The 24,870-nt window shown below is 41.9% G+C and overlaps 3 protein-coding genes across 3 annotated transcripts; all 3 read right to left on the bottom strand.

Moving 5' to 3' along the window:
* Positions 1 to 553: 553 nt before the first annotated feature.
* On the bottom strand, positions 554 to 7,902 carry LOC148327010 (protein SSUH2 homolog). Its single transcript, XM_088309781.1, has 12 exons — positions 7,747 to 7,902; positions 6,289 to 6,369; positions 6,139 to 6,211; positions 5,557 to 5,686; positions 5,084 to 5,144; positions 4,831 to 4,952; positions 4,699 to 4,761; positions 3,996 to 4,075; positions 3,432 to 3,524; positions 2,968 to 3,073; positions 2,640 to 2,747; positions 554 to 2,314 (listed from the first exon to the last, which is right to left on the bottom strand). The coding sequence occupies exons 1-12, from the start codon at positions 7,757 to 7,759 to the stop codon at positions 2,174 to 2,176; spliced, it is 1,071 nt and encodes a 356-aa protein (XP_088165907.1). The 5' UTR covers positions 7,760 to 7,902; the 3' UTR covers positions 554 to 2,173.
* Positions 7,903 to 10,863: 2,961 nt separating this feature from the next.
* Positions 10,864 to 17,153, bottom strand: LOC148327009 (GTP-binding protein REM 1-like). The gene is made up of 5 exons (XM_088309295.1): positions 15,291 to 17,153; positions 14,165 to 14,541; positions 13,313 to 13,395; positions 12,864 to 13,071; positions 10,864 to 11,792 (listed from the first exon to the last, which is right to left on the bottom strand). The coding sequence occupies exons 2-5, from the start codon at positions 14,505 to 14,507 to the stop codon at positions 11,509 to 11,511; spliced, it is 918 nt and encodes a 305-aa protein (XP_088165421.1). The 5' UTR covers positions 14,508 to 14,541; positions 15,291 to 17,153; the 3' UTR covers positions 10,864 to 11,508.
* Positions 17,154 to 17,165: 12 nt separating this feature from the next.
* On the bottom strand, positions 17,166 to 24,688 carry cept1b (choline/ethanolamine phosphotransferase 1b). The gene is made up of 10 exons (XM_088309294.1): positions 24,448 to 24,688; positions 23,453 to 23,683; positions 22,623 to 22,797; positions 22,392 to 22,539; positions 21,490 to 21,631; positions 21,007 to 21,091; positions 19,489 to 19,620; positions 18,623 to 18,781; positions 18,344 to 18,469; positions 17,166 to 17,520 (listed from the first exon to the last, which is right to left on the bottom strand). Exons 2-10 carry the CDS (start codon positions 23,641 to 23,643, stop codon positions 17,413 to 17,415), a joined length of 1,266 nt encoding a protein of 421 aa, XP_088165420.1. The 5' UTR covers positions 23,644 to 23,683; positions 24,448 to 24,688; the 3' UTR covers positions 17,166 to 17,412.
* Positions 24,689 to 24,870: the final 182 nt, after the last annotated feature.

The raw sequence follows: 24,870 nt of genomic DNA, 5'->3' as shown, positions 1-24,870 counted from the left end.
GTTACCTTTTCAAAAACGTACCTCCTCTAGAGATGACAGTCAAGCATATCCTTTGCGATCAAGAAAAAACCGTTTGCGCTCTACACTTCGCTCCTGAACATTTCAGCTGTGTGCAAACTACGGCCCGGGGGCCACATGCGGCCCGTTAAACGTTTTAATCCGGCCCGCCGAAATTGAAAAAAAAAAAAGTGAATAAACCTTGTTAATGTTTTATTTTCTAAATACTGTGTTTTTTCAAAGACATATATATTGTTGAAGCGCTTTTGTTCACTTTCATTTAAAATCAAATGCATTTTTTTCTCAGATGAAGTGAGGTTACCAAAACACTATCCATCTGCTCCTGTTCCGGCCCGTCTGTCAAATTTTAGAACCCAATGTGGCCCGCCAGTCAAAAAGTTTGCCCACCCCTAATTTAAAAAAAAAAAAAAAGATAACTATGTAGCTAGCTCCATAAACAGATGCACATGTATGACTTTAAAAATGTTCAAATATTTATCCCCATTCTCCCGACCTCCCTTTATTAGTTTTTTCTAATATACGTGATAACAGAGGCTAGTGGTTTAGTGTGTTTATTTGTTTTCTTTACAGTTACACAACGATAACAAAGAGCGCTACTCCACCAACACTTCTAGCCATCAAGTCATCATCGTCATCAACAAGTTATTCATCATTAAGGCATCCATCAGGTTGGTGTACATGTGTCAAAGTGCGGTCCTCGAGGGCTATTTTTTCAGGTGATGTTTACCACCTCTCCTTGCTGCGACACACCTGATTGAAATGATTCGGATGGTTATCAGGCTCCTGTAGAGCTCGTTGACGAGCTGATCATTTAAATCAGGTCAGTTGAAGCCGTTTTGACACGTAAGGGTTAGTGAGTAGCTGCTTGGACTAATTCTAAAAGTTCCCTAACATGAAATAGTGTACATGTTACAGAGTAAACCATCAACGTGTAAAATACAGCATAACAATTGAGCAGCTTATTTATAGAAAGGTATGTAACACATATTGCCATGGTACAAAAAAAAAAATTAGCAATGATTCAATGTGGTTGTACTGAAGGCAGCAAGTTTGAAACGGCAAAGTTTTCTGAAGAACATTTGAATACTAACTTCTCACAAATGCTAGACACTTTCGTTCATTTTTTTTTTTTTGTCTCTAAAGTAATCTGCTCCGGTCGAGGTGACACGATAAAGGCAAAAAGTTGAAAACATCCACAAAGTCTCACATTTCATTCAACGCGATGGGCCAGATAAGAGGTAATCGTGTCAAAAATGAGTGTAAACGGAAATATTTGGACCGAGTGGCTGCATTAAAAAAGTACAAATAAAAAGTAATTAAAAATAAAAAACTAAAAATGTTTTTTCAATTTAGTCGGCAACTGTGGCAAATTTATGATAATTTTTCTTCCGGGCACTGCTTTTGCATTTTCTTGCCGTTGATTTAACAATTTATGACATTGCTATTTTTAATATTTGTTGTTAACTACCTGTCAAAGATGCCCCGAGACTGTCCAACAAAAATCAAAACGAAATATTTATTTCTTATGCAGTGAATCGAACAAAATGAAATATTGATATATGTACTTGAATGTATTTTTTTTAATTTACATTATAGTTATACAATTAGACATAAATATGAGTAAAATTATATTTCTGTATTATCATATATTAATGAGTTAAAGAACAAACAATTTTATGTATTTTCTTAATTTATTGGGCAGCAATGGCATCATTGAAATCTCCAAAATGTAGCCAAAGCCCCTCCAACACAACATTCAAATTTACTTTCATAAAATCTTCATTTTATTTTTGTGTGTATAGTCTACCCCCCAAAAAAACAAAACAAAAAATATTTAATTGTTAAAATGAAAAATATATAAAATTTTAATGTGTCCTAATTTTGTGAATTGATGCTGAATTTGAGTCTACTTTTTTGCATTTTTATTTCAGTAATTTGAAAAAAAAAAAATCCACTTAATCATCCAAATCGTCATTCGCGTTATTGTTTTTTTTTTTTTAAATTGGAAAGCATCAGCATGCAAATGTTTAAATCCAATAATATGCTGACATTTTCTTCCCCACCATCCACGGTGACAAATTTGACGACGTTTTGCCGCTTTGTATCATGCGATCGCCAGCAAAAGAGGAAGTGGAAAAGGCGGGACTTCCTGTGCCTACAGAATGACGCAGCAGCATTTGGCCGGGTAGTTGGCGGCGCTGACTTGCTGCTCGTTGCCAAACACGTAGAACACGTGAGAGTCGCCTTTCCACTTGTAGCTCACTTTGGAGATCGGGATCAACTCCACCGTCTGCCTCTGCACGCGCACACACACGAACACGAACAAAATAAATATATACAAGAACACACACATACGTACACACACACACAGAACCATCCACAAACACGCGTGTGTGTTCAAGCACATGACAAAGGAGTGATTATCTTTGCATAAAGGGGCGGCGCCAATGCACAGCAACACGACTTGGCTTCCTGTTTTCCAAGGCAGGCCCGTCGTCGCAACTTCCTGTTTTTTGCGCTACCTTGAGTCGACGAGGTTATCATCTTCGACATCTCAGGGTTGGAGACGCGCAAGCGCTTTTCACAGCGCCTTTAGCTCCGAGCCACGTTTAACGGCGTACCTGCTGCAGGATCCTGGAGTTCTGGCCGTACTTGCTCTGGTGCTCTTGGACCAGTCGCGCCGATGCTTCGCTGATGGCCGGGTCGGGGAAGCCGAGTAGCGGGTAAACCTGTGGCGCCAAATGGCCGCCGGACAAAATGTAGACGGCAGTCAATGCGCGTTGCATCTAAAATCAGTTTGGCGCGTTTTTTTTTTTTTTTTTGCTGTTGCTCGTTCTGAATTGTTCATGCTTCTTTTTGTGTGCGTGTGTTATTTGTGTGCAATTTGCGTGCACGATTGTTTGTGCGTTTGTGTTTGTGTCTGCATTTCTGTGCGTGCGTGTTGTGTACCAGGTACTGGTTATTCTTGAACATCTCCTTTCCGCTGACTGAACGCAGGTTGTCGATCTTCAAGCCACTTTTCTGCTCCATCACGTGATCCTCGACGTGGTTAGTCCTGGGGATACGCACACACACACACACACATCGTCGACGGGTCTATTTCATTAGCACAAAAAAAAAAAAAAATCTTTTGCTAGCACATTATTTTCTTTTTATTGACAGTAAATTAAACATGACTGGCAATTATGCTGTTATGTAAAAAAAATAAATAAAAAAAAAATGCTATTGTGCTTTCGAAAAATTAATTACATTTAATTTAATTAAAAAATTACAGCATTAATACCTTCTTTAAAAAAAAAACATCAAAGCTATCCTTTTTATGAGGCAACAAATTTTAAACTTCAATTTGAAGCTTTATAAGAGCTGTAAATCAAAGACATCAAATCATTGTGACACTGCGTGGCGACGCTCACCATTCCACTTTGAGCTGGATAAAGGTCAGCAGCTGTCGCTTTCCCTTGCACGTTGAGCATTTCTCGTGGCCATGACCATCACACTTCCCACACCTACACACACACGCACACACACACACACACACACACACACACACACACACACACGCGCGTGCGCACACATACAAAATTAGCATCAATCTTTGGGTAAGCAAGCAATTTGGAAACAAATAGCAACACTAAACAATTTAATAACGCCCAAAGGCATATCATTTTTATCCCCTGCTAAGAACAAATATCACGACAGCTTAATGAGTTATGTCGTTTTTTAACAACAGCTTTCATCACATATTATATGTATTATACTGCCCCCGGTGGTCAAGGGATGCATCCCAGAAGGAGCAGCCCAAATTCCCAGTGAAATTAAGCATAAAAATATGATGCACAAACAGTTGATTTTTTTTTTTTTTTTACATTCTATTCAATTGTGTTATTAATGTATGTTTTTTTTAGTTGTTACAAGTACAGTAATGCTATTTTGCCTTTTAAAAAAAACAAGGTAGCAGTGGAGATGAATTGCAGTACTTCTCGTTGCCAGTTGCGTTACAGCGGGAGCAGTCCTGATCGTCTTTGGTGCCCGAGCCGTTGCACACCCAGCACTTTTTCTGAAACGCACAGCAACAACATGTGATCCTTTAGCGGTTAGTTGACTTCAAGCTTAAAACGTCGATGCTGAGTAATAAAGTTGATTCTAATCGATTTAATCGGTTCAACGGAAGGCATTATCGAAAATGGATGGCTGGATGTTTACAGATTGACAACAAATTGTTTTGAATTATAAACGTATGAGTTCAGTTATTGCATGTAAAATGCGCCAGAGTCTTTTTTTTTTGTTGTTGTACATGCCCGCACTCGTCCTAACACAGCATTCTGATTAATAATGCGTTTGTTGGATAAGAATTAAACATCTAACTTCTTCATATTCATCCATGTTTTTGGGCGACGACTTTTGCCGTCAGCGCCCTCTGCTGGTGGACGAAATTAATGCACCAATTGTCGGTTTCACATTGAGAATGTCACGTGACCAAACCCGGAAAACGGTTAGCGGACTTTCTAGCATAACTATTGGTTGATGATCATTTTGGGTGGTCAACCTGTAGTTATGCTAGTCATCGTAGCGCACACGCTAAATACGACAACTCATCGTTCGGGTCTGGTCACGTGACGATCGTGGGCTCACTGCACAATACTGGGGCAGCCGCGCTTGAAATAGTGACAGCTGACTTACATGTCCGCTTCCATCGCACTCCTTACACGGCTCCTTGCCGGTCCCATTGCAGTCGTGGCAGTCCTATACACGGACACACACGCGGACAGTTAAACACGCGGTTGTGTAACCACGTGGGCGGGGCGCACTCACTTTTACGGAGGAGGTGTAGGGCACGCGGATTTGCTCTGTGTGGTTGGTGAACAGGTTGGGGGGCGTGGCCTGGACCTCCCAGGGTCGGGGGGCCGTCTGAGTGTAGAAGTCCGGCACCTCACCTGTAGTTATTCAAACACACACACACACACACACCCCCACACACACACACGCACAGACACCCCAACACACCACTGGTAAATCAAACACCTTACTAGTGTGTGTGTGTGTGTGTGTGTGTATGTATGTGTACCTTCATGAGGTTTGCTGCCCCATTCCGTCGACCTCGACTCAGTGTAAGTCTCCAGTCGATACTAATAAATACGCACATACAATTAGCATGACTGTCCTCCATCAAATACATAAACAAGCGCACCCACACACACATTTTCACACAACACAACCAACGCACGCACATGACGTGAAAGAAATTTGGTATTGGACAAAACAGAAAGTGAAAATGGAATAAATGTGGAAATCCAGACAGAGGAATTGTGAAAATATTACAGTTAATAAAAAAAATAACTAAAATTTAAAAAACATTTTACTAAATTAAATGCAATAAAAATAACTGACTGAAACTACATTTTATGTTTATAAAACTTAACTAAACCTAATACAAATCCAGAAAAATCCCCAACTGTTTTAAATAACCCTGATTGGGACACAAACTGGAAGTGCAAAGTGAAGCTAGTTTAGCATTTAGCCTTTAGCGTGTATGCTAACCCTGTATGTGTTGAATGGCTCCATTTGTGTGATGACTCCGTCCTGGGCGGGCGCTTTACTATAGCAGCAGTTGGATGCGGCGAAGCTCTTAAAGGCCTCACGGGCGGCGTCCTCAGACAAGGACGGAATGCTGACACAAACACACGCACACAACACAACAGAATTTGAGTCTTGGTAACTAAACTATGTGCTCTGCCGTCGGGATAGTGCCACAATGTTTGGAGGAATTGCGGTCTACTAATGATGCTTCGGGTTTCAGGTCTGATTTAGTGTTTCAAATCAGGCTTTTAAGACATTAGTAGTTTCATATATGGGTTTCAAGCGTGGTTAAGAGTTCCAGATGACGGTTTTATGGATGGTTTTATTACGGATGCCTAGTTTTTAAAGGAAAGTTTCAAGACCACTTAAGGCTTTGAAACAATGGGTTACAGTTTCAAAGCTGATTTAGGATTTCAAGTCCATGTTATGGTTTCAAACAAGCATGTGTTTAAATATAGGTACTATCAGTTTTACAATAAACTTCAACTTCAAACTTCCACAGTGACCCCTTGGGGTCGGAGGGGGTACTGCAAGATGTCTCACCTCCAGTTGTCTGGCTCGGGCCCCGGTTGGGGCGGGGCCACGGGCTCCACAGGCATGGGCGGCGGCAGGAAACCTGGACAAAAATGGAACATTGGGGAACACGGATCCAACGTTATGTCTTTGTTTTTGATTTTGGTGGCTGGCGCTCACCTCCTCCGCCTTGGCCCATGTCCTCGTAGCCGGGCATGTTGGGGAACGCGCCATTGGGCGCGGCCACAGGCGGGTACACAGCTGAAACACAACGACGACATGAGACAAGATGGAAGGCTTTTGCTTGGCTGTGTCCCAATACTTTTACACGAGTTCAAATTGATTTGGACAACAGGAAATCCAAAGATTAAAAAAAATATATGAAGCAAAATTTGCCGTGTGTGTCCCAATGTTTTTTGTCCAAACTCTGACACCGTTCACTTTTCAATTCCTATACGAGTCCAAATAATTCAAAAATACAAGAAAACATGCAGGAAGTAAAACATGAAGAAAATGTGGGAATGTGGAGTTTGAACAAAACTATTGGAACGTGGACAGGAAGTGCAGAATAAGCTTATACAAAAGTATTATGACAAAAACAGGATGTGAAATGAATATCAGGTGATTTGGACGAAAGTACTGGGACACGCGTTACAGAATGTAGAAGTAAATGTAGCGTTTTTGACAAAAGTATTAGGACACGTACAGGAAGTAAAGCGTGAAGAAAAATTAACATTTGGACTATAGTCTTGTGACGTAAACAGGAAGTAGAACAAAAATGGAGTCTTTTGAACACATACATGGAGTTAAAAAAAATAGAGTTGTGACAGACTCAACAGGCCAATCAAAAACTTCAAAAATAAATTCATAGCACACCAACAAGGAAGTAAAAATATGGCAATGATGCGAGAACTGGAACACGTTTTAACATGAAATCTAATAAAAGAGACGAGACAAAGCCTCGGGTTTTGCAATTCAAGTCGAGTGTATGACCAAGAAATCCAATACGCGTGAAAATTTCCTCGAACAACAACGCCCACGCACGCGCACGCATGCGTGAATGCAGCTGTTGCGGGAACTCACGCAGCTCTACATGACACCGACGAAAGTCCCAAGCATTTGCACATATGAATGGACAGACGGATCGGTAGATGGTTGACAGAGAGCTTGGTATTTTTTTTTTGGTGTTGGTTTAACATGCACTACAATACAATCCTTTTTTTGTGATATTGTTGCTTCTCTACTTGAATTTCAGCGCGCAGTTTCTTGTAATGATTACAAGTGGTAGAGTAAAAATGCGGATTAAACGGCGTGCCGAGTGACGAATCCCCACTTGGCTCATTCCAAGATCGAATTCTTCCACCTTTGTGGTGGATTGTTGCGCAAGAGTAGCTTAATTGCTTTTAATGCTCGAGGGTGCAACAGTGCTTGAAAGCTCGTTATTGATGACTAAACCCTGGTCATGAAAACGATTATGTTAATAACAACAGACAATAATGTAAAAGCGACCCATGCACTTAACGTGAACAAGCACTTGACGGTTTGGAGGTGCAGACCAATCTGGGCAGCGTTACTTTCATTTGGCTATTTTGCTTTCTTTTTTTTTTTGTTCATGTTATTGGTTTGACGGGTGCTTACCTGCGCTGTTCATCGTTCTCAAAAGCCAATTTGTACTGCAAGCACACACAAAAAAATTGTGGCAACTCTTTAGCGTGCAAGCAGTCTTTCACAAACTTAATTAGGCAAGCCACTTCCGTGTCACGCTTTTCAAAATAAAACTAATGTCGCTACAGAGACAACTCACTGTTGAGTATTTTTTTTGCAATTTTATTTTTTTTGGTTTGTAATTGTAATCCAGGGGTGCTGCACCAAAATCTGGTCGGTGTGTTGATACCTGTCAGTGGGTGGTGGGAAAAAACGCTTGGCGCACCCAGAAAGTCTTCATTAGATCGACACCCACACAGAACATACCTGCTGTATTATATGTTGAAACATTGATTAATTAAATAAACACGCACAAGAGCGCAGTTATTCAAATTATTTACAATTTATTTATTTTATCTATGACGTTTTTCATGTCATATCTATAATTTACATCATTGAGTAATATAACTGTTCTCTCCTGACAAGATATTTTATTCAAACGCCATAAGAAAGTCAAAAGAAAATAATAACTAAACAAACAATAAAAGAATGGCTGGTACGTTATTATTTTTTAATGTAGTTGTTTATACATTGCCTGTTATTTTCTTATTTATTCTTATTTAAATTTTAAGAATTAAGATTTAGGAGCTGCTGTCCCGGAGACTCGACCCCAGAATATAAGCAGAAGGTGGATGGATGGATATTTACTTTTATTCAGTGAAATAGTACATATAACACACAGCAGAAGCAGTGTTTTTGTACACATCAAACACAATAGTTTGCTTCATTTATCCTCACACGAAAAAAAAATCCCAACGATTGAGCAGCGCTCTCGTTAACTTTTAATTTGAAAGGCTGCAGCTTGTTTTCCTGTGATTAAAACATTAACTTAACACAGATTACAGAGGAATGCTGCCGACGCCCATCTGAGATTGATTAGTTCAAGTGGTTTAAAGACCACAACAACAATCCCAACATCCACATCTTTATTTCATAGTCAAGCGCGCGCGCGTGTGCGTGTGCGTTGTGAGTGAGTGTGTGCGTACGTGCGTTTACCGTCCAAGCCGTGGTAACATGTCTGAAGGTGCCTTACAGGAATGGTCTACCCTCGAGGCAAATATTTGTGTCATGACAAAAAAAAAAAGAAAAAAAAGAAAGAGGATGCCAAAGTAATTACGGCTGCGATTTATGGTGAAAAATTCCTTCAAAGTGTGAATGAATGTGGTGCGCATGGATTTCCGGGTTATTATTTTACAAGTTTGAATGATTTTTGCCAGAAAAAAAAGTCAAGCGAGCAACCAGCAGAGGGAGCCAAACTTCACGTGCGTTAATCATTTGCGAGAATTTTCTGCAAATCTAGCTTGTGTTTTGTAAACATCAAAGACGTCCGAATCTTCAGCGAGGGCAACACACGTGTTTGAAAACGCCAGAGAAATAAATGCATCTTTAATTAAGCTAATGCACCGGAAACACATCGAAAAGACTTCAACGATGCTGCATACATGTTTTGTAAGCATCAAAGACACTACAGGGTAATTAATGAAGCAAACGAAAATATTTTGTATGCATCAAACATGCTGAACGAACGCTAACCTATGTGTTTGTAAACATCAAAGACAAGTCTTTAATGAAGGTTACACGTTTCGTATCATCCAAAGATAATTTAGTTTATTATCTGTAATGGTATGTTATGGCGCAAAATATAGTTAATGGATTGAGGAGCTACAAATAGGGGTGTAGCCATACGAAACTACTACTAATGGTATGTTTCACAGGCATCAAAGACACTAACACATTGTAAATAAAGCAAACCTACACATCTTTGTGAAGGAAACTTGTGAGTCTTTGAAAGGACGCATACACATTTGGAAATATCAAAGACTCTTGAGTCCTCAACCATTGTAATGCACAAGTTCTCATAAACATCAAAGGCACTTTAGTCTTAAACGTCGGTCACCCCAGTGGTGTAAACATGAAAGACTTAAGTCTTCAGTGAAGCTAATGTGTGTTCTGTAAACATTTGACATTTAAGAACCTTCAAGAGCTGAAGTAGATTTGAACCCTTTAGTTCTTAAAGCTCGAGTGTGTTTTTACTGAAATCAGAAGACAATTTGAACATATGCAAACCGGACGAGCATGGTGATTGTAAACTACAAAGGCGATTTAGTTTTCACTGGACGTAAACGTTTTTTTTTTAAAAGAAACATAACATTTTCATATTTCAATTAACATATTTCACCAGCGAGTCGTTAATTACCCAAAATATATCTACATTTTAAAACATTTGAGTTTTTGTAAACATCAAAGACATTTTGAGAGTCTTCAACCGACTGAACATGCGTTGAACGTAACTTGCAAGTTTCTCCGAACATCAAAGACAACATTTCACTTTTATATACATCAAACACACATATACACAAACATAAGAAATGGGATCTCACAGCTTTGGTCCTGTGGTCCTCCACTGCACCGCCAGAGGATGTTTACATGGGGCTGTGTGTGTGTGTGTGAGTGTGTGTGTGTGTGCACGTGGGTTGAATAGCGTCATGCATTCCTTCCATTACAAATCAACGTTCAACACCCTCCATCCTTCTACTGTCCCCCTTCAACATGCGTGGTCCCTCCGTTAGTATATGTGTGTGAATGTGTGTGTGAAGTAGGATATTTGTGTGAGTGTGCCGGAACATGTACTGTGCGACTGCATGTATGAAAGTGAACAGGTGAGTGAACGTGAGAGTGGGTGTCTGTTGAAGAGTGCGTACGAGAATACAATTGTGCCAGCATATTAGTAAATATGTGAATGTGTGTGTGAAAGTATCTGATCGTTCACATGTGTGAGACAGTCCAGAGGATGCGTGAGTATCCATGCATTCTGTGAGAGAGTGTGAGAGCATGTAAGTGCAATTGTGCGAGAGCTTGCCCGTGCATGCTTGTGTGCGTGTGAACGTACGACACAGTGAGAGAGTCCAGCATGAGACAGGTAAGTGAGCTCCTTTACTTGTTGGTTGAGTAGAAGCACCTGTGGCCAAAGCTAAACTGTGGCGGGGTTTTGACTTTTTGGTCCTGGATTGGAAACTCGGGGCGTCACAGTGTCAAATGGTGATAACAATATTAACATAGTGATCATCAAAACTTTATTTTGCTGGCCAAACAAGAAGGAAAAAAGAAGACATACGCCAACTGGGAAATGATAGCTTCACAAGTATCAGCGTACATTCACGTTCATCTGGTACAAAAAAAAAAACAATAACAATGGCAAACGGATGGTCCGAGGAGATTCACAAAATGCGTCACGATGGACGTGATGGGAATTTTTTTTTTTTTTGTTTATTCAATTTTGGGCTTAGCATTAGCATGCAAATCGATAAATATCCATGAACAACAAACATGCTAAAAATGACAACTCGTCGATTTTCCGCTTTCCTTTTTCTAATCAGGCTACTCCCTAGTCCATGAATTTGTACAAAACATTAAAAAAAGTCACATCCTCCATTTGCTAACAGTCTTTTTTTCATTATGTTCCAGCGTGACTAAAATCGTGAAATATATATATATTTTTTTTCATGTTTGTTTTTGTGTGAGTTTTTTGTCAATTTGCATGAGAAAGGCTGCTTCCTGCTTCAAAGGCTTACATAAGTTCTCCTGAGGGACACAAGAGTTTCCTTCCATCGTGCCCGAAAGCAAACTGTCCGCGGCCGGTAGTGGGAGAAACATCTTTTCGGTCAAGATGGGTCGCTGGGATGGGTCGGCGGTCCCTCAGAGAACAGCGAGGTCGTGGCAGCTCTTGGATCGCACCCTGACGGCCACGCGCTGGTTGTTACGCGCCACCAAGCGGTCCAGGAAGCGTCGCGCCTTCTGGGTGATGCTCTCCTTGCGCTTGCAGGACGTGGTGCGCCTGGGTTGCACCGCGTCCGATCCGCCGGCGCGGCGCAGGCGGATTTGGCGCACCACACCCTCAAAGAGCTCGCTCACGTTGTGCTGCAGCGACGCCGACGTCTCGATGAACTTGCAGTCGAACACCATCGCGCATGCTCGGCCCTCTGGGGAAAAAAAACCCCAAAACCCAGCATATTTAGAGAGCCAAGCAGAGTCGGCGACAAGCCGGAAAGTGTTTTTTGAAACATCAAAGACGAATTAGAGTGAGTGAAATGGAGTCATAGACGAACCTAACCTACCTGTTCCGTTTCTAAACGTCGGAGGCAATATCGAGATCCAAACATCCTAACGTGTGATTTTGTAAAAATTAAAGGCAGTTTGAAGTTGTCAATGAACATATGCTTTTGTAAAATCAAAGACCTGTGTCGTCCAACCTCAAGTGTTTTGTCAACATCAAAGACAAGTATATCTTCAGAGTTACAGAACTTACAAGTTTGAAATAGTCACGACAATTTTCAGTATTGTTCATCTTTCTGTGAGCAATTGAGCTAAAATTAGCCTTTCGTATGTGTTTAGTCAACATCAAAGATAATTTGTAGTGTTTTATATACATCAAAGAGTTTTAATTTTTGAATATATAAAACTTGAGTAATTTTTTGGGGGGATATGTAAATGTGATTGACTTTCCAACGTTTGAACAAGACAAGACAATTAATTCACCAATTTTTGCCGTGGTGTTTGTAAACATCAAAGACATCAAAGAGTCAATCAATCGATTTGCACGTGTTTGTGTCGGCAACATCGAATCAATCATCAACCCGACACGGTGAAAATCAAAGATGATTAACGTATGCTAAAGTAAAAAATGATTTGGTTTTCAACAACACGAACACAGGTGTTTTTATTAGTAATCAATGACCCTTCCTCAGGTGTTTCTATAATCATCAAAGACAACTTAAGTCAAGATCAATCAGAACGTCCAGATGTTTAAAATCATCACGGACGACTTAAAAGTCATTCAACAAATCTGTCATACGCCTTTGTATTCAGAAAGACTCTCGTCAAAAAAGAATCAAACATGTTTTGTAAACATCAAAAACAATTTAGTCGACTACAGTTTTATTTTCTAAAACCACTTTAGACGATTTCATGGGCAGTGATTCTTCAATGATGGGTTTATGAAAGCCTATTTTGAGTCCATAAGCGGTGTCTTTGCAAGCATCAAAGAGGCTCACCTTGCAATGCCACCTCCCTGGAGCGCACCAGGTCGCTCTTGTTGCCGACGAGAATGATGGGCACATCGTCGGCTGGCCGGCGACGCCTTAGCGTGATGCGAAGCTCGGCGGCCGCGTCAAAGCTGCGCCGGTCGCTGACCGAGTACACGATGACGTACGCGCTGCCACGCGGCGGGCACCTCTCGCCACCCACGCGCCCGTCTTCGTCCTCACGCCAGATGGAAAAAGAAAACAAAATACAACATTTAATGTCAAACTAAATTTAGTAATCAAAGAAGATTCAGTCCCCCCCCCCAAAAAAAAATGTTGATGCACAATGACGTTTTGGAAACATCAAAGACCACACTGTTTGCATTTTTTGGAAACATCTAAGACAATTGAGTTTTCAAAGAATCCGTGACTATCATGGATGTTTTTGTAACATCAAAGACTGTAACCACCAGTCTTACCGGTTTGTCATTGGTCCAAGTATCCATGACAACCAGCGTGGTCTCCTTGCCGTCGACGGTCAGCGTCCGCTCGTACGTGTCCTCTGAAAATATGCAAAAATAAATAAATAAAAAGCACAACAAAAAAAAAACGATCAGCAGGAACCCGACGCTTGGCAAACGGGTCAGAACGCTGCCAGTGGTAGACAGTTCTTCAATGAGGTCACTCAAAGTCAAAGCAGACGCGGGCGGATCGATTAAACGCCATTGACGTCGGCAGCGATCTGAGGCTCGCGTGAAGCCATGAAGCCAAAGTTGACCCATGTTTGGTGGCGCTACGGGAGCACAGCATGTCATGTAAGTTTACACGAGTATGTAGCGATAGTCTTTGATGTTCATCAAAGATCTTGAGTTAAGAAGGCCAAGAATTGTCTTTGGTGTTTTCCAAAACATCTCAGGCTCTGTGATGAATAAATCGTTTTGGTTTTCAGAACAAACGGGTCACATTTTTTTGAAGAGTCAGAATGCTCTTTGATGTTTATGAACACACAAGTTGGCAATTGTTGAGGATGTCTTTGATGTTTACAAAAATGTGTATGAAAGGTTCGACAGAGACTCAAAATTCTTTTTAAAATAAACTCGACTTTGTATGTGTATGTCTTTGAAAAACCACCGTATTTAGAAAATAAAACATTAACAAGGAATATTCATTTAATTTTTTCAAGTTTGGCGGGCTGGATTAAAACGTTTAACGGGCCGCTTGTGGCCCCCGGGCCGTAGTTTGCCCACACCTAGTCTAAAATCTTCAATATTACTTCCAATGGTCTAAGTTAACCATCCTAGTCTCGCCTTTGGTAAAAAATGCCCCCTCACCTTCCAGTTGTTCGTCTTTGTCGGCGATTCCCGCAAAGATTCCCGCCAAGCTGCTCTTGCCCACGCCGTGGTCGCCTAGCAACAGCACCCTGTGGACGCACTCCGAGTCGTCCTCTGAGTCGGAGCTCCACTGCGCCCGGTAGTGGAGGGACGTGTCCCCCGGGTGGTAGGATGCCGACTGCCCCAGGGGAGGGTGCCTGCGCCGGGCACCGGCGCCACCTGAGCCGGCGCCGCCGCAAGGGTCGCGGGCGCAGGTCTGCTGCTGCTGCGGCGGGGTGGGGCGGACGGGAGTGCTGGCCCGCCGCCGTAGGACGTTTTTCTCTCTCTGGATGTTGATGCTCATGTTGCTACGGTGACAGCATCAGGACCGCTCGGGCCTGAGTGAAGTGATTTCAAGGTTTGACGTCTTTGTTTGGCCGGCAAAAATTAGGTTAGCTGAAGACTTGATTGCCCGACGTTTACAAAACGTGAGGCTCGCAGGTGACTCTTTGATGTTTACAAAAACTTGCGTACGGTATACGGTTAGTTGAAACCAAAATTCTCTTTGATGATTATAAAATGCCCATTCGACTTATTAGAAGACTCCAATTTACAAAAAGTTTGACATTACAGCTGAAGACTAACTTCACGAGAGTGTAAGTTGGCGAAAGGCATCTTGATGTTAACAACAGCATGTACCTTGCTAAATGTTAAAAAAATAAATAAAACGTGCATGATCGGCTCATGATGCTAAAATTTAGGGAATCGCACGTGCCGTTAACTGAGGCTAGAAACAGAATTTGAGGTCGACACAACAAATACACTCGAAGACTAAAAATTATGAATCAAAACGCAAACATTCGCTTTGTCGCGTGTCATTGCTGCAATCAGGCAATCAGTCCGCCTCACTTGTTGTTTTCAGACATTGCTAAAGGTCATCGATGCATTACTAGTCAGCACATTTCGTACACACCAGTAATAAACAATTACTTTCAAATCAAACTAGTGAGTAGCACAAATATTTAGAAGTCCCGCAACACTGCCGACGACTCGCACACACGCAGCAGCTTTCGATGAAGAAACAATGAAACATGCCAATAAGTCGACAGGCCAGCTTTGTGCGCGTCATGTGTGATGAGCAACATACCAGACGGTCCATGAAGAAGAATCGGCGTTGTGGCCGAGCGGGTGTGCTTGTGGAGTTTGTGTCTTTGTAACGCAACCCTTCGCCACACTGACCCCGCAAAGTTCCACAACAGCTTTAAAAATTCAGCAGCCGAATCACACGCATCCCGCTCGTGCAGTGTGTGTGTGTGTGTGTGTGTGTGTGTGTGTGTGTGACAGCAGAGGAGAAGCAGATACGCGCGCAGGGGGGTGGGGGCGGTGCGTGTGTTTAGCAGAGTTGGCTTAGGAAAAATGTTGGTCACTTCCTGTGACGGACATAAAAAAAAAAAAGGCAAAAACAGTCAGGCGGGATTTGTTGACATGTTTTACATTAATTGCTAACATGTTTTTATTTTCATGCCAGGCTAAAATAAAAAGCGCCATCACGTCGTGGGACTTGTCCGCACGACGGGAAAACTGCGCCAGACTTAATGAAGAGCATGTTTTGCTTTTGGAAGTGAATAACGTCACACACTCGTAACAATGTCACGTGTCGGAAAGCACTTGAAAGTTTCCACTCCTAAGCACGTTGTTGGTATGCCAGGCCTGTGGGGGGCGCTGTCACCAGGCCAGGTTTTCTTTTGCGCTTGAAACAAATTCATCATCATCAATCTAGATGGCGCTCAGAAAGCACTTCAAGGTTTCCACTCATGTTGACAAGCCAGGCCTGTGGGTGGCGCTGCAACAACGCCATGTTTTGGACTTGGAAGCAAAAGAATCATGTCAAAATTAATCATGTCAAAAATGACGCCGCCAAAAGGCCTCATCTGTCCAGAAAGCACTTGAAATGTTCCACCCCATAGCATGTGGTTGACATGCCAGGCCTGTGGGGGGCGCTGTAACGACACCATGTTTTGTTTTGGACAATGAACAAAACGAATAACGTGGTCACCCGTTGACAAGCATTTGAAAGTGAAGACTCCAAAGCATGCTTGTGGGGGGCGCTGTAACAATGCCATGTTTCGTTGACGACTTTGAACAAATTTATCATGTCACACAATAATAATGGAAAAACAAAAAAATGTTTCCCTTGACGTGAGGGAACACGTGGACAGTGAAGACCAACGAGTCAATCAAGGCAAGAAAACAATCAGAAGCCAAAGAGGTGTTTTAATGCCAAAATTAAATAAATGGATTATTCATTCAAAAGTGAAAAAAATTCATGACATCGCCCAATTTTTAAATCGTGAAATATAATCTCAAATGACGTCATTTATTCCATAACCCTTTGACAACGGATTTTTTTTTTTAAAAGAAAGTTTATTTTAAATGTTATTTGTATGATGAAGTACATTTCACATATTTAGTGGGACTTGTATTTTACAGATATTCAAATTTAAAGTCCTTTTTTTTTATTGCACAGCATTTTTAATCATCAAATAGCATTTATATTTTATAGAATTTTTAATTATTCAATTTAATTTGTATCCGTTTTTTTAATTACATTAAATGTTATTAAACACAAAAAATATAACTCAGTAAATAAAGAATTCCGTTACATAAATGAGAAAAAAATAAGCTCATAAAACCTAGAAGATCAGTCGATTACATAAGATTATATTGAGCATTTTAATTCATTTACATTTCCACGCATTTATATTTAGAGGTATTTAATAGGCCTTATATTTATTTAATTTTGGCACCAACAAAAACTCCAAACATACACCTTGACAATAAATAAAAGAACCCAGTTTAACCCCCAGAAAATGTACACCTAATAAGTGGTTATCGCAACTGTAGACATGAATTAGCAGTATTGTGCGTAAAATTAAGAAAAAAAAAAGTTGCTGCAATGAGGCAAACCAAACCAAAGTGACCTATTTACAAGAGAAAAAGGAAAAAAAAAGGTACACTTATGAAACGCAACATCTCGGGAAACCACTTTTTTTTTTCTTTGTTCCTTTCTGTGTGTGTGTACGTGTGTGCGTGTGTGTGTTATGGTAGCACCTGAAGTCTTCAAACAAACACTGACAGGAAGTAACGCTCCAGTATGATCACATGACTGCTCCTGACATTCGCTTAGCTCAAGCGGCAACTTTTAGACACGCCAGCTAACGAGACGGACGGAGGGATGGCTGGCTGGCGTGCGTGCGGTCGTTTTTGCATCAGTGCAGCGAGCAAGGCTTGATCTTGAAGACGAAGATGTGAAGGTGGCCGGCGATCTGGTTGCACACGCTCACGCAGTAACGCACCAGGTCCAACAAGGACAGCACCTGCAGATACAAACTTGCTGTTAGCGACCTCACATCGTCTTTTTTTTTTTTTTTTTTAAATTGAAATTAGTCATTACTTTTTTCTCGGAAACTTTTTACCGCAAAAAGTACCCCCCCCCATTTTATTTACATTAAAAACTAACAATTTTCTCGTAGATATCCAATATGTCTGGTAAAAAAAAAAAACGGCAGAAGTTTATTCGAAAAAAATTTATGACTTTTTTCTGAGAAACTTTGTTGCAACCTCTTGGAAATACATGAATTTATTTAGAAAAATATAATATATTAAAATATTTTACACTTATAAATAAGAATTTTCTTTGAAAACATATTTTTCATAAATGTCAATATTTTTTCGCATAAATATAATAATATATATATAATAAAATATAACTTTTTTGAAAATGTATTTTTCTTAAAAAAAAAAAAAAGAAATATTCAATGATTTACATGATTTCTTTTTACTTTTAGGCTGTTTTGAAATTCTATGACTTAAAACTATTCCCCACAAAATGTGTAACATTCTTCTCTGAAATAGACATGCACCATTTCCTCCCAATTTCTTTTCTGTAAGACAAAGCTTAAACAACTTCCTTCTTATTACATTATCATCCCTGAATATAGACAACAACTTGAATTTGACCTCCTGACTTGTTTGCGCAACAATTTATGATTCTTTTACATGAGCGTACATAACCCAAATCTCATAATACGATGACCTTTTTTTCCCTGATTGTCGAAAGGTAAAGAATTTTTTATTTTTTTTAATATTTTGAGCGAGGGGATTACGAGCGCCAAAGGTCTTGAACGCGCACACACTCACCAGTGCGATCCACAGCACCAGGTACTCGTCAATAAAACTATTGAAATACTGATTGAGGAACAGGAGGCCCGGTCCCAGGAAGGCTAAGTCGTGCAGGTGCATCTCGCTTTTCGTCATGTGTGCTACCTGAGGACACAACAACACGCCCGCATCATACGACATTGAATTGAAAAGCTTCGCCGTCTTTTACACAGAGAGTGTGACGTCTCCCCTCTCGTCTTGGCGGTCTGCACGTTGTCAGTGCAGACGAGGCGCCCGAGATGAGCCTGTTTGACTTACGACTAATTTATTGGTGATTTTGGCGGAGACGAAGCCAAAGGCCAGGATGTAAAGACACGGGTGTTTCTCAAAGAGCTGGACAGCGGACTTCTTGTAAATCATCACGGCCAGAACGATGACGGAACCGATGTGCAGCACTGGAGACAGAACGCTGGTCCCCTGACAACAAGCAAGCACACACAAACACACGCACAGTGGAAACGTTCATCACGCCAAAGTCACGGCATGTGTACATTTTGGTCGGCTCAAATTTCCTCAGGGTGGGCTCTCCATCGCACGGAAGACGTTGCCAAGTCGTCGATCTGTCTAGAATATGGCCTTCAAATTTGGTAGCGACCTTTCCAGGAGGAGCCTCAAATGACTGCTTTCAACCAAAATGGGAGACTTCCACTGTCCTTTTAAGGATGGCTTCTCGTGAGGTTTTTTTGTGGGTCTACGAGGGATGTAACGATTCATTCGAGCCCCGATTCGATTCACTATTCGATTTTCAGTTCCCGATTTTGATTCAGTTCATTATTTTTTTTCCCCTCCAAAATCTATAACTAATTTTATAATATATGTTTTTATTTTCACATCTACATTTTGTCATTTTTACAATTTTTTTTGGTAGCTTTACAAAAAAATGTTAAAGTGAAATTTGTGAATTTTGACTTTTTATCTCCATTTTGGTCTAATCAGTGTTTTGTTAGTACCAGAACTAACCATGAAAATAAATGAAAATGGCGCCTTCAAATCAAAATGGCAGACTTCCTGTGTCATTTCAGGCATGGCTTCTGTAGAATTTTTTTTTTGGGAGAGTCTTTTCATGCCGATCGTATTTCGTGTTGCCTTCGGGACTGAATTTTGGAAAGCAACTGCAAACTTACAGCTATGGTTGAGCCGTTCTTGCCAACGCCTCCGGTGAAGATGACTCTGAAGTAGTTGGTGCAGGAGAAGATGGCTCCCAGGAAGGTGAAAGCAGCAGGAACCATTTTCACCTGGATGTTAACAATCGGAATCTGGAAAGGGAAATGGAAGCAGAGTTCATTTTAATGACGCTTGTTGCCGATCCACGTGCGACAAGGGAAGTTTAGAGGAAGACGTTTGAGTTGTTTCACCCAAATGGGAAAAATATTACAAGTCTTGCTGCAGGTCTCGTTACATACGGGAGTGCTAGAAAAAAATATTCCCAAGCTGAGATGGGCACACTAACGGCAATCAGGTGTACGGTAATAATGACATAGATTTTTTTTGTTTGTTTGTGTGTGTGTTATTCCATATTAGTGTGCTATATTTCCATATTAGCATTATTAAACGCTAACAAACAAATAAATACACCAAACAGGAAGCGAGTCAACCTGGGCAATGCAAAGATCCAGCTGCTACAGGATTTTTTTTTCCCCAGACTGTGTTGCCCAAGCACTCTCCAGTGGTTGGTTGGCCAAGCGCGATTTCTAACAATGAAATTATTATTGTTTGCAATTTCAGCCAGGATAAATATTAAAATTGTTGCCGGAGGTCTCTTGTTACATGACAAGAAATGCGGGAGGGCAATCTGCTCGCTACAAGGACATGTTGACAATTTTTCCTGGCTATATTTACAATGAGATTGTTTAGACTTTTTTTTAAGGGTGTGCATGAACTGCCTAGTTATGATCAATGAGGAGAGTTCAACAACTGCGGTGCGCAAGCGCCCTCTAGTGGCTGCACTAATACAAATGTGTCATTTTGGTTTCATTTTGTCATCACCTGCTTAGTGTACATTAGCGTTTTGTTTGAAACAAATTTTTTAAAAATGTTAGATTTTTTTTCTTAGAGTAGGGAGTTCAGGGAAGTCTGGAGCATATCCACATTTGGTCTGCAAAACGTCAACCTCAAAAGCATTTCTTTTTCTTGAAAATGGGTTACTCAAGTTTTCTCGAGAACATTTAAAAAAAAAAATAAATAAGAAAAACAACAAATTTAGATTTTTTTTTGGAATTAATTATTTCTTTTCTTGAAAGTTCTTGAAAAATCATATTTTCATCTCAGAAATGCATGATGTATTTAATTTATTTATTTTTTTTAAATACACAACTATATCTTGAAAAAGTATGATTCATTTTCTCTGGGAAAAAAAACAAACACTTGGATAGTACCAATATTTTGTAACCAAAACATTCAATGCTTTTCTAAAAAAATGTAAGACCTTTTTTTTCTTCTTTCTTTTTTTGTGACAATTTCATTGGTTCTCTCTTAATTATGCAGCTTTTTTCCCTTGGTACTAAAAAAAAAAAGATTGATTTTCTTGAAATCTTGCTAAAACAAACAAAATCAATTAATACTAATAATAACAACAATTGTGACCATTACTTCTACTTGACTATTTACACTCCTTTTTTTGTGGTGTGTTTTGCATTCCTTACCAGCGCCTGCCAGAAGGCGGAGCCTCCGAGGGCAGCCAGCAGGTACATGCTTATGATGAAGAGCTGCACTTCGGTCACGTCGATTCTGAAGGACAAGACGCCGGCGTTAGCAAAAGGCCAGATTATCGACATCTCCGAAAGATGATCCGGAGTGACTGTCCTGTGGTGCACGGTACTCTCCGAGTGAATACCTCCCTGTCCCGCTCGTGGCAGACAATCGTAAACGTTAAGCTGGGTAACGAGTATCAACGATCGAACTGAATTGATCAAAGTTAGATAAACGCCAGATTCTCTAAAAAATGATTTTGATGTTCAATCAAAGTTAGCAAAAGTTCTGAATAGCTGGTGTCTCACAAAAAGTCGATGCCTGGCAATTATCTGGGGGTATCAGGTGGGGTGTGTTCATGAGTTTTCGCCTGCCTAATTAACTTGGAATCCATCGTGAATGTTAAACCCCTGGAGCAAACCCATGAAACAACTCACATGCCGAATCTCAGCGTTCCCGACACGTAGGTCTGCCAGTGGGCGCAGTAGAACATGAACATGCCGGCGAAGCAGCAGAAGAACATCCAGTCGGGGTTGGTGCCCAGCTGCACCGCGATGCTCGTTCCCAACACCACAAAGACTACAAAAGACAAAGCAGACTGCTTCATGCACTGCGTGCAGTGCGGGGAAAGGGAGCTTTTGCAACACACTTTGCACGGCAGCTTGTGATTTGAAGTCACAATTTGGCACAACGGTTGTTAAACGGGCTGTCCAAATAAATACGACATCCCTTGAAAAACGAAACGGCACCTCTAATGTGGATGCCTCAGGATGAAGTTGGCAGAGGTGTGACACAGCTCAAGTTGATCAATCATGTCAAGTTGGGAAGATGACTGTCAGCAAGTTAAATTAAAACTGTTCTAATTATTAAGATGATGACAGAAATGCTCATTTCCATTAGCCTGTCGATGCCGTTTCCAATTTAATTAGCATTCTACACACATTTTAGATCAGCAAGCCGAATGATTCAACAAATGAGGGTTTGATTCTAAAAGTAAACCGGAAAATAACATTCATGAACACGAACGCGAAAGTGAACTGCTGCCATTGGGAAATATTTGCAAATAAAGCGGATCGCGGTTTACGTCGCACAGAAACAAATCTTCCACTCTGAACTTTGCGACACTCGTGATTCCCAATCAGTATGAAAACTCATCTGAACATGTTTTATTTCCTAACTAATATATCCTTGTTCATCCATCTACGCTAGCGACGCACAGTGGCAGACTGAACAAGGAAACGCTCTTCGACAAGGTAACAGAAAGTGCAATTAACTCGCTGTCGTTCAGACAAAAGAAACTGAGACACGATCAACCGTTAGCGAATAAAAAGCGTCTGACCTGTGGAGAGGGAGTCGCAGCCATGGTCAAAGAGCTCCCCTAGTGGCGAGCTGCTGTTAGTGCGCCTGGCCTGCTTCCCATCGATGGCGTCCAGCGACTGGTACACGAAGAGGCCGGCGGCGCACATCAGGTACGCCCACAGCGGAGCCTGTCGAGCGCAGCATCAGTTCACAATTTTGAAGCGTTTCTCTCACTTTATAAAGTCTACACACCCCGACTTGGGTTCCTGACCTGCTCAGTGGCGGTGGGGCAGAAGTAGACCAGGACCAGGGTGGTGACGATGTTGGTGGCCAGGCCGATGATGGTGATGAGGTTGGGTGCGATCCAGGCAGGGACACGGGCCACCAGCCACTCCCAGTAGCGCTGCATCAAAGGCTCAAGCAGCGAGCAGCCCGCACTGCTGTACCTGCGCACCACGGTGGCGTCAAGTTACCGGCTAGAAACTCGTCCTGCAAGCCCGTCTCGGCGGAAAACTCGCTGGACATGTGTCTACATCACACAGCCTTATTGATCTCTATGAAAGCCCAGCTGAGCGAACACAGCACGATCGACACAATTCTGAATGAGGAAACGTCAAATGGACTTATCAGCAGCCCATTTAGGCAGCAACCCACTTTGGGCTTGAACCAACTGCTCCTTCGGCTGATCTTACCTAAGTTATGAAGTCATTTATGTAAACTTGGCCCATTAAAACATATAAAGCATTGTCACCAAAAAAATTGGAACCAAATTTTGTTTCCTTCCTGTTGCAAGTTATTTAACTCGAGCCTGCGATATGAAAGTGGAATTGAAACTTGAATGTTAGGTTGAGCAAATTCAGCACGACCTACAAATTTATTAACAATGACAAGTCAATATATTGATTTATCAGCAGCCTGTTAGGGAGCAAACCAGTTGGGTCTAAAAACTACTTGAGGCAGGTTGTACCCAAGTACTATAGTCAAATGTACCTCCAATACATCAAGACACGACATCACAACTGAACTGACACAAAATGTTTTTCTCTTCCGGTTTCAATTTGTACAGCAGCCCTTTTAGGCGGCAAAGTACTGTCGTCATACCTGTGCTCCTCCAGCCTTTTGAGCTGATGCCTGGAGAGGGGGGGCGAGGGCAGCTCGATGAACCTGCGCAGCACTCCAGGCGCCAGCCAGCAGCTCGCCTCCACGCTGGCGCCCGGGCCGGACTCCCGGTCCCGAACAAGCGCCCGGCGGGAGCGCAGGCCCCCTCCATGCTGCTGCCCCGTCGCACTCATGGAGCCACGGCTGGCCCGCTGCTCCCAAGTCGGACACCACCTACGGTAGTGGTCAGCACAAAAATATTTGCTGACCTATCAGGCTTTATCCGATTCTTTTTCATGGCCTGAAAATCTAAAGTCCGACCGATATAAAATTCTAGAGGCTGGTGGTGATTCCGATTTTTGGCATATCAAAATTCTGATAGCCGTTAATTGCCCAATTAATTTAAAGCATATATAACAAACAAAAAAAGTTTTGCTGTAATTCACATGGTCATATGCATCGTCATTAATAACAACAACTGAGTAATTACTAGTGCTGTGGGTCATAAAATGTAATAGTAAACAAATTCAAACATGACTGATGAGCAAACTAGCGCTTGAAACTAGTCTTAGTTCGAAAAGATGACCACAGCCTCAACGTGACATTACGAACGGGGTCATTTGAATCATTTCATCCAAAATAGACACGAGAATGCCCCAAAAGGTCAAATTTTGAGGTCATTAAAGCTGCTTGCAGCTTGTCAACAAACACCTGCAGAGCTAGCATGTGCGACTAGCTTAGCTTTTCTGATGTTGACTATTAGCATTCGCATTAGCCTGGCTAGCCGCCACCTCCCAAGCCCGCGCGGCTAATGTATTCGCCCCGTTTTGGAACCACTCCCTCGCGGTTGTGTCGTGGCCGTTTTGCCGAGGCGGACGCAGCCCTAAACGCCGCCGCGGGTGTCACGTTTGCGGAAGAGGAAGCGTGTGAAAGCCGAGCCGAGTGAGCTGCTCCAGGTGCGCGCTGGTGCTAGCCTTGCTTGCTAACGACGCACGGACCTGCACGCAGAGCCGCGGAAGGTCCGACGGGAGACCGAAGGCTCGATACACGCCGACACACAGGAGCCCCCGACGGCGGTCACAGAAGCGGAGCTTCCCCCTTTCCTCCGGATGGTTGGAACCGAGGCGGGGAAATTGTAGCGTATGCCGATGAGGAGGGGGGGGGGGAATCTGCACCGAGCGTGTGACCGCCCGGTACCGCTTCAGTGTCACCGTGATTGACACGGCACGAGAGTTGACGTCATCCCGTTGTAGATCTCGCGTTGTTTTGTGGATTTTAAATTGCACACGATTTTTCCTGCGTGGAGTTTGCATGTTCTCCCCGTGCCTGCGTGGGTTTCCTCCGGGTACTCCGGTTTCCTCCCACATTCCAAAAACAAGCATGGCAGGTCGATTGAACACCCTAAATTACCCCTAGGTATG

Source organism: Idiotropiscis lumnitzeri, chromosome 11 (assembly GCF_059441095.1).
Source record: "Idiotropiscis lumnitzeri isolate Australia: NSW breed Sydney's pygmy pipehorse chromosome 11, RoL_Ilum_1.0, whole genome shotgun sequence".
In the NCBI taxonomy this organism is placed as follows: domain Eukaryota; kingdom Metazoa; phylum Chordata; class Actinopteri; order Syngnathiformes; family Syngnathidae; genus Idiotropiscis; species Idiotropiscis lumnitzeri.
This window is presented reverse-complemented; position numbering and strand designations above follow the sequence as displayed.

Bases quoted from the DNA above. Each gene is read 5' to 3' on its own strand.
- LOC148327010 (XM_088309781.1), bottom strand. The intron at 5,145-5,556 runs GTTAGCATACAC...CGTATTTATTAG, and splicing joins AGCCATTCAACACATACAGG to TATCGACTGGAGACTTACAC. The intron at 2,315-2,639 runs GTACGCCGTTAA...GTGCGCGTGCAG, and splicing joins ACTCCAGGATCCTGCAGCAG to AGGCAGACGGTGGAGTTGAT.
- LOC148327009 (XM_088309295.1), bottom strand. From the start codon at position 14,507: ATGAGCATCAACATCCAGAGAGAGAAAAACGTCCTACGGCGGCGGGCC. The intron at 13,396-14,164 runs GTGAGGGGGCAT...GCATATTTTCAG, and splicing joins CAAAGACGAACAACTGGAAG to AGGACACGTACGAGCGGACG. The intron at 13,072-13,312 runs GTAAGACTGGTG...ATCTGGCGTGAG, and splicing joins CTTGGACCAATGACAAACCG to GACGAAGACGGGCGCGTGGG.
- cept1b (XM_088309294.1), bottom strand. From the start codon at position 23,643: ATGAGTGCGACGGGGCAGCAGCATGGAGGGGGCCTGCGCTCCCGCCGG. The intron at 21,092-21,489 runs GTGAGTTGTTTC...CTTGTCCTTCAG, and splicing joins GGAACGCTGAGATTCGGCAT to AATCGACGTGACCGAAGTGC. The intron at 17,521-18,343 runs GTGAGTGTGTGC...TTGTATCTGCAG, and splicing joins TGGTGCTGTGGATCGCACTG to GTGCTGTCCTTGTTGGACCT.